We start from the raw sequence: 8505 nt of genomic DNA, 5'->3' as shown, positions 1-8505 counted from the left end.
CCAATCGACATTCGTTCATGTAGAGTACGTTTTGGTTTTCTGGATTTTCCATAATTTATATCAAAGAAAATAGAGGCAACAAGTTGCCTGCGGACGCGGAGCGTTAGCCGCCCGTACAGTGCCTACCTAAGTAGTGCGGCCCAGGACGAGACAGCGATAGGGTCGGCAGGACCAGGTACTTATACAAACACAGGCAGCTGGCGATTCGCGGCAATTCGCGGAAATATGGCGAATCATATTTTATGGCCGGCATGTGTGAGTATGTGCCATAAAGTGAGTTTTTAAATTCATAAGATTTTCGGGAAAACCAGCTACAGTTTTCTTTCATCCTGTACCAGGACGAAAACCGAGGCTGACTATTTTGGAAAGCATATATTCAAGTAGTGTTGTATTTCATGATTTACATAAAACTTATTCGTTATAACATTAAATAGTGCACTTTTAAAATATGAAGCTTGAATAGATTTCAAAGCAACTAAAGTAGATATAAAATTAATTTAATTTCTTCCACAGGCAAATAAGTCACTGAAGCTAAAACAAGTGGTCGGCACTTTAATAATCAACTATTTGATCACAATTCTCGATTCAAGAATGTGCCAATGTTGGATTGTGCCAGACTCCTTGGCATAGCATAGAAATTGAAAATATCTTATCGAATATTGTTTTTTAAATGTTCGATCTTTAGGAGGTAATCGGGTGTCTGATTACCGCCAAGAGAAACATTTTCCATTTCGATTAGTACAGTTTTTAGCTATGCCAAGTTGTTCCAGCCAAGACTTACTTGCTGGCTTGAAATTCAAAATTCTAAAATCATTTTCCCTGGAATACGTTCAAGCCCATTTAAGCCTCCACTATGTCTGACTGAGTATTCCTGGGCTTTAATGGAACACCCAGCCAGAAGCGGTGGAGGCGATGAACGTGTTGCAGGGAAAATTTTAATATAAAAAGTCATCACTAAAAGGATGCTTTGAAACCCAGACAGCTTGGCTGATATGCTAGCACATAGAACATCACTAAGGACAATATACAATTTTCTTACGGCTAGTTCTAACTTACTACGCGTAGATATCTACAATCACTTGGTTCTTTGTACAATCAGGATTAACTTAGGGCTAGCATAACTCTCTGGGACAGCCGCTCGTCCAGGCCTAGTTGAAGCAGTAGGCGAACTGCGAGTTGCCTGCGGCGTTACGATGCGGATTATACGCTTGCATTATCGTATCCATCGTGCATTGGTATTGATTCGATTCGGACATGGTCACGCCCATACCCATACCCAGCGGTGGTGGCGGTGGCGCTTGCGCGGGCGAAAGTTTGCCAAACTTGGCAAAGGCTGTGCCACGAATTCCGGTTCCTGACAAAGCTCTTAGTCCGGGGCTCAGTTCGTCGCTGCTGCCATCGTCGCAGCTCTTGTCCAGACCCTTCAAAGGCTCCAAGATCTAGCAACATGGAAATCATTTCAAAGTTTTAGCCACAATATATGCATATCCTCACCTGAAGCGTCGTCTTTTTGCTCGTTCCATCGTCCATGTCGTCGGCCGCCTCCGTCTCGCCAACGGCAGTGGCGCACGGTCCGCCGATACCGATGCCACACAGACTGGGACTCTCGTCATTCTTGGGTGTTAATGGCTCGTAGACCTCGGAGCCAGAGCCGGGCGAGGCAGCGCCGCGAGCTACGGCAACGGCAGTGGCGCCAGACAGAGCCGAGCGCATGTAGTACGAGCTGTTGAAGTTGTAATCGGCGTCCGGTTCGTCCTTCACCAGGACGCGACAGGCGCTGGCTGGCTTTTGAGGAAAGTCAAAATGTTGGTACTGTTGTTGCTGTGCCGCCGTCTGTTGTTGCTGCTGCTGTTGTTGTTGCTGCTGCTGCTGTTGCATGTGGAGCGGTCCATGGTTGGTGTGATGGTGCAACTGTTGCTGGTGGAGATGGTGCTGCTGTTGCTGTGCTTGATGTTGATGCTGCTGCGAAAAGAACTGGCCCCCATTGGGTGCTCCACCGTTCGCAGCGTTCTGATACTGGGCGTGCATGTGGCGATGCCCACTGGCCTGGCCCTGTCCATGCACATGCGTTCCATTGTAGTTGTAGTAGGCGTTGAACGACTCGCTGTAATGCTCCACCATGTTCGCCGTGGGCGTTGAGGGGGTGGGTGAGGGTGTCAAGGCGTTGGGCGTGGCTCCACCGCCTAAACTAAGTGTCTGTAAGCTGGGCGGATCTCCGTCCGCCTGCTTCATGCCCGGCGAGAGGGGCATGCCCTCGTAGGACTGGTCCTTGTGCTGATCCGATTGGATTTTGTGACGGCGCCGTCTGTTCTTGAACCAGATCTTCACTTGGGCCGTGCCGAGGGCCAACTTGGCCGACAGGTCAGCCAGCCGGGGGGCGGTGAGATAGCGTCCCTGCAGGAAGTGCTGCTCCAGCTCAGCGATCTGGGAGCTGGTAAAGGTGGTGCGGGTACGTCGTGGCCGCCGCATCACCAGGGAGTCGGGCAGTTCCTCTGCGGGGTACATGTCTGATGAATGGGATATAGGATTCTGGATGCGTTACGATCTCACCTGGCTTGGCCATCTGGTTGGGCAGATAGGGACGTATGTAGTTGTAGTTGATGGCACCCGTCCGCTCATCGAAAAGCTTCGGAGGATCATAGGTTACACTCGCACCGCTGAAACCCAAGGATGAACTCACCAGATCGAAGGGATTCCGGAATTGGGGCGGCAACTGTAGTTGCGGATGCTGGTGCGGATGTGGATGCGGATGCGGATGCGGATGAGGGTGCGGATGTGGATGCGAGTGAGGATGCGGGTGCGAGTGCGGGTGTGTATGTGTGTGCGGCAGCGGGTGATGGTAAAAGTTTTGATCAGGTGGCGGTTGCGCCATTTTCCCCGTAAAGCTCCGCCCGCCGCTCTTTCTCAGCACTTTTCAGTCAGAGCCTCGCTCGGGGAAGTAGCCAGGGGCAACACGTTGCTTTTAGTTTGATTTTTGTAACCGGTTACGTTAGAGGAGCTCGCGAACCTATTTCGCCAACATTTTGCGTTCCTCTTGCTGTGCATCTTCATGGTGCCGTTATTTTTAGGGCTGACTAATTAATTGTAGAGATGAGTCGAAAACCCAAAGATCGACGGAGATCGATAAGGTTTAACTAACTACTAATATAACATTTAATATTATTGTAATACACGGTACATTAGCAGTTTTTTAACCAAGCTTAAGTAAAACTTGGGTTATAGGCCCGTAATTGACTTTCACGGGATTCATTTGACTTGGGAAGTTATTATCTTAGCTCTAATGCGCGTAAACCAGTTATCAAGATAGACATTGTATTCTAGCCGCAATTTATTAAAGAATTTAAATAATTATGCTTATTGTAGTTTTAAAAAACAACTTACAGAGCTCATTTAAATTGGCGCCAAAGATGACTAGAAAATAATTACCATACAAAAATTGTTAAAGTTGACATGTTTAAAATTTTATAAATAACATTAAAATGATATAAAATAATTGAAAGATTTTATAAATTAAATATTTTGTGGAACACATTATTACCTTATTTTGCTTGTAAGCCAGGCTCAATATAACGGATATGTATTTTGAAAATTTTCGTTGACCAACATTGAAATTTCAACGTCGACCTTCAACACTGTAAGAAAGGAGCTGCCAGACTTGTGAACTCTCGTTAAATGAAATTATTTGCCTAAAATTCACGGAAAACACGTTTCCAGCAGCCAACAGTCCTTAATATTTACAAAATGTCTTTTGAAAATATTATTATAAACTCTAATAACAGGTGGCGCCACACTGAGAAAGCGCCCTCTGGCACAAAATGGCCAAAACTGTTTTGTGGCGCTCCGGTTATGTTTTCCAGTGCTGCCCATCAAATGGCAAAAATAAAAGAGGCGCTGTTTTTTAAAATGTGTTTTATTTTGATATATCTTTTGTCCATACACCATAAATGTATGTCCCAAACTTCAAAAATATCTATTCAATAAAAAGCTGTAAGAATTCGACCTAATTTTTAACAATTTTTTCTAGCGTGAGCTACCTAAGCAACTAGATTGTAAATTTTCTAAAAAAAACAGACTAAGATCTCGTTGATCTTTTCGTTTCAGAATCCATTGCATAGGTTGTGTTGAAAATATCCATCCCATTTATGTAATAAAATGCCACCCTAGCCCACCTCTATCAATTAATTTTTTGAACTAACATAAGTGAAATATTTTAATGACATTTACCGAATAATTGTCGTGTTGACTCTTGGGATCTGGTGTCCGCTGTTGCTGCCAACTGGCAACAAAAGTCAATTCAGATACTCCAGAACTGGGCAAGGAGCAGAGTCATCGGGCCAGGCATCCAGCCAAAAGGCAAACAAAAATACTCGTACATATCTAAAGCCAAAGGATACACAAAAGGATACAGTGAGCGCTCTGAAGATCTAAAGTTTTAAAGATAAAAAAATCATTCTTTCTTTAAGGACTATCCTAAATATATTTATTATAATACTTTATTAAAATTCTGAAATTTAAAATATCCTTTTTTTGAATTCCTTATCCTTTTGAGAGTCCACTGTAAGCATACAAACACCCAGTAGGCACATACAAGCATACTGGGCCACAAATTCACACGCAGTGTGTGACAAAGGACTTCGTTTCACTCGCCTCGGTCCTGGTCCTGCTGCTGCTGCTTCCCCCCCTCCACACTCCTCGGGCGCTCTGTGTGCCGCTGCCGAAGCGAAACACCCAAAGAGTCACTGACAGAAACAGGATTCGGGTAATAAATTACAAAATTTGACATTTTCTGTTTTGGATCCGCTTGCTCCTGAATGTGAGCAGCAGCTCTCACACTATCGCTCTCTATCGCACACTTTATATCCATCTCTTTCGGTCGGTGTGTGTCCAGTTTGGCCCAGCCGGGCCAAGTCGACCGTTGCGTTCGAGTGCATAAAGCAGCCAGGACCAGGGCCAGGACTAGGACCAAAAACTGGACCCAGACCCAGACCCAAAAAGGCTTCGACGCAACGAGGATAATGATGGTGATGATGATGATGATGATGATGATTGTGCTGGGATGCAACTAACGCAAGGATAACCCACTGACGGCGGAAGAGAGACAGCAGGAGCGAGACTCCGAATAGAAGCGCCCTATGAGGTCCGTAGATAGTTAACTGGAAATTTATTATTTTACACAATTTACAATTATCTGATTCGAATGTGCACTCGGAGACCCAGATGGAGAGGCGGCGGAGAGGAGGCGACTCGGCAGGATGGGAGACAGATGCAGCTGCCTCCCATGGGAAATGCCTCATTTCAGCAGAAGTCACCGAGACCGAGTCGGTTTAAGATGTGATTTAATTTTCCCAAAAACTGTGGAATAGTTTTCGTTGCTTTTAAGGGGAATCGCACTGCCAGACAGTAACCATTGTCATCAATCATTTCCCGCAGCTAAGCTGGGGTTAACCTCAATGGGCCGAGGGTGAGAGACTTGGCCAGGACAGATCAGAAGTCAAGTTTTAAAAATGTAGAAACTAATATTCGAGGGTGGAGTATAAAGATTTCAAATAATTCTTTTTGTCGAAGAGAGATTCGAAATCCAAATAGACCTTCCATTAAATTATGATGCCCTATGACCTCTCGCTGCAGCTTAAAGTGTGTCCTTTTCAGCTTAAAGTCCTTTAAAGTCCCTGACATTCTCCCCATAAAAATATCCCAGCATGGCTGAATTCTCACCCGTCTGGCTTTGCAACCCCCTTTTCGGTGTGGTTTTCACGCACGCGCCCCTGTTCGTGCGATGAAAGGAGATGGCCAGCTCGTCCTTGGATCGAGGCTGGATTTCCAGAGCGAGCATAGGTTATTCCAGAGTCCAGAGTCCAGAGCCCGGAGTCCGGAGTCGGGAAAAAACCGGGAACCAGGTCCGTCGTGGTTGTTGCTTTTGTTTCCTGGCAGCGCGCCATGCCATAAATCATTCGCTTCGAATTTCGCCTCCTCACCCCGGCGACCTTCCACGAACCCTTAAACGTTTTATGGCCGAATGGCGGCACAAATTTGAATTTGAATTTCGCGCACGGACTTTCAGTTGTCCGGCGGCCGCATTCGCCAGTGCTTTGTTTTTGTACCGGAGCGCTTATCGTGTGGGAGGAGGGAGGGATCATCCGGGGGGGTCATCAGAGAGGACGGGGGATGGGGGACTGCGAGCAAAACAAATCAATTAAAGAGGATAAGACGAGTGCATTGATAAGTGAGAAGAAGCCGAAGTCAGACTCACGCACAAGTGAACGATTTAAATGCAAACATAATGATACTGATGCCGGGGCCCAGGCCCAGGCCCAGGCGACAAAGTAAATAAGCGAGGGGCGATAAGATCCAAAACGTCGATGACTTCGCCCCTGCCAGCTACACTGAGAGAAATGCGAGGATGTTCTATTATATACAAGGTAAGTAAAGATATCCACGATTTGCCATGGAAGTAGATCCTTTTTCTCTGTATACCTGAGAGAAAACATCACTGGTCTAGACAGGTCGATCGATCATACCGATCGCTATCTCCCACTTTTCGAAGTGTAGAATTTTCGGGGCTCTTCTTGGGTTTCGTCTTCGAGCGATAACGAGCGGTCGACGTCGGCGCGCCAGCAGAGCCAGCGGCAGCGTTGTGCCGGCAGAGGGACGGACTTCTGAGCCCAGCTCTCAGTCGAGCTCGGAACGCGGAGTGAAGCGCATTGAACCTGCCACAGAGACTTGCAACACAGAGGAGACCCCCTGGGAAGATAATCAGAAGAGAGAACAAGGGCCATCGACACCTTATCCTGTAATTATAAGAGCAGTGACTACTTTGTTTATATTTTTAGTTAATTTCAAGCATTACTTTCAAATAATAGCGATAATTTAATTACAAATCTTTTCACTCTCTTCCTTTAGTAAAGCCCCTATGGCGAATCTGCGGCTCATTATCGGCCTCATCCTGGCCCTGGCGATCAGCCTGGAGCCGGCCCTGGGAACACCTGTCATCAGCCATATCAGCAAAGATGTGGTGGCCAGCGTGAACGACACCGTGGAGTTCAACTGCACCGTGGAGCAGGTAGGTCAGCTCGCGGTTAGTTGGTACAAGCTCCCTTCCGGACCAAAAGACCAAGCGCCCATGGCACTCTCCTTGCGGAATGTACTGAGTCTTTTGGATGAGCGATACAATCTCACCGTGACCGAGGGCCCGGCTGCCGGAAGTGCCACCTACACGTTGCGTATCCAAAAGGTGGAGGCGAACGACGGGGGACCGTACGAGTGCCAGGTGATTGTTTCGGTCAACGAGAAGGTGACCAAGAAGCTAAACCTCCAGATCAAGACGCCGCCCATCATAGCGGAGACCACTCCGAAGAGCACCCTGGTCACGGAGGGACAGAATCTGGAGCTGACCTGTCATGCCAATGGCTTTCCCAAGCCCACCATCTCCTGGGCCCGGGAACACAACGGCGTGATGCCGGCCGGTGGACATCTCTTGTCGGAGCCCACGCTGCGGATCAAGTCGGTGCATCGTTTGGACCGTGGCGGATACTACTGCATCGCCGAGAACGGAGAGGGCCAGCCGGATAAGAGGCTGGTGCGGGTGGAGGTGGAGTTCCGGCCTCAGATCGGCGTGCAGAGACCCAAGGTGGCACAGATGCTGTCCCACTCCGTGGAACTGGAGTGCTCCGTGCAGGGTCATCCGGCTCCGATAGTCGTGTGGCACCGCAACGGATCGCAAATCCAATCTAGCCGGCAGCACGAGGTTGCCAACACCGCCTCCACCTCGGAGACCACCACATCGGTGCTCCGGATCGCCAGCGTGTCGGAGGAGGACTTCGGAGACTATTACTGCAACGCCACCAATAAATTGGGCCACGCCGATGCCCGGCTGCATCTCTTCCAGACCGTCATCCCCGTGCCGTCATTTTCGTAGTTAAGATTCTCCAATTCAGTCCCCATTCCCATTCCCATTCCCATTCCCATTCCCATTCCCACGCAACAAGACTTGAACTCTTACTTTAGCATCTCGTTTTCGCATTTTCGGCAATTACCCGGCCCGGATGCGGCCTGTGTTTATATTATTAATGATTCATTCAATTAGCTCCCATTCAGACTCTCTTATTTTCGGAGACACTCGAGATCGAGCGACTGCTTGTGCCTTAAGAATTTTGCTCTGCATCCGTCGGACAATGTACAACACAGATTTTATATTTTATATGCCTAAGTAAATAATGTTCTCTGATAAAGTATAATCGGACTTTTCCTATATGGTGGGTTGAACATTTCAGGAGGAGATTGGACAAGCTGCTGAAGCTGAGGCAAGACATATGTATCAATGTTTAAGGGATCAACATTAAAGCTTTATAACTATATACAGTAAAGGTTATACAAACATATATTAAAGTCTATTAAGATATAGATCCTAGACAAGTACTAGTCTAGCAACACTTTAAACACCCAAGCTAAAGGTAAACTTTAAGTCTTCCATCTAATCTTGTAATGCCTTACCTTGACCCCCAAATT

General features: G+C 47.1%; 2 protein-coding genes across 5 annotated transcripts; one reads left to right on the top strand and one right to left on the bottom strand.

Moving 5' to 3' along the window:
- Window positions 1-357: 357 nt before the first annotated feature.
- Window positions 358-3107, bottom strand: LOC6500576 (homeotic protein bicoid). 4 transcript variants are annotated; one of them, XM_001953473.4, is made up of 4 exons: window positions 2681-3107; window positions 2551-2626; window positions 1495-2507; window positions 358-1439 (listed from the first exon to the last, which is right to left on the bottom strand). In XM_001953473.4, exons 1-4 carry the CDS (start codon window positions 2870-2872, stop codon window positions 1149-1151), a joined length of 1572 nt encoding a protein of 523 aa, XP_001953509.1. In that variant the 5' UTR covers window positions 2873-3107; the 3' UTR covers window positions 358-1148. The 4 variants fall into 4 exon arrangements, with proteins under 4 accessions (XP_001953509.1, XP_014766635.1, XP_014766634.1 ...); XM_014911149.3 differs by having other exon boundaries at window positions 1495-2492; XM_014911148.3 differs by having other exon boundaries at window positions 2551-3107.
- A 3525-nt stretch (window positions 3108-6632) lies between these two features.
- On the top strand, window positions 6633-8231 carry LOC6499975 (protein amalgam). The gene is made up of 2 exons (XM_001953472.4): window positions 6633-6790; window positions 6901-8231. Exon 2 carries the CDS (start codon window positions 6911-6913, stop codon window positions 7913-7915), a length of 1005 nt encoding a protein of 334 aa, XP_001953508.1. The 5' UTR covers window positions 6633-6790; window positions 6901-6910; the 3' UTR covers window positions 7916-8231.
- Window positions 8232-8505: the final 274 nt, after the last annotated feature.

This window comes from Drosophila ananassae, chromosome 2L, assembly GCF_017639315.1.
Source record: "Drosophila ananassae strain 14024-0371.13 chromosome 2L, ASM1763931v2, whole genome shotgun sequence".
Lineage (NCBI taxonomy): Eukaryota > Metazoa > Arthropoda > Insecta > Diptera > Drosophilidae > Drosophila > Drosophila ananassae.
The sequence above is the reverse complement of the archived record's forward strand: the minus strand, read 5'-3'. Positions and strand labels throughout refer to the sequence as shown.

Coding starts and splice junctions, on each gene's coding strand:
- LOC6500576 (XM_014911148.3), bottom strand. CDS start 2,872: ATGGCGCAACCGCCACCTGATCAAAACTTTTACCATCACCCGCTGCCG. Junction 2,508..2,550: donor CAACCAGATGGCCAAGCCAG/GTGAGATCGTAA, acceptor CCCATTCATCAG/ACATGTACCCCGCAGAGGAA. Junction 1,440..1,494: donor GCAAAAAGACGACGCTTCAG/GTGAGGATATGC, acceptor CCATGTTGCTAG/ATCTTGGAGCCTTTGAAGGG.
- LOC6499975 (XM_001953472.4), top strand. CDS start 6,911: ATGGCGAATCTGCGGCTCATTATCGGCCTCATCCTGGCCCTGGCGATC.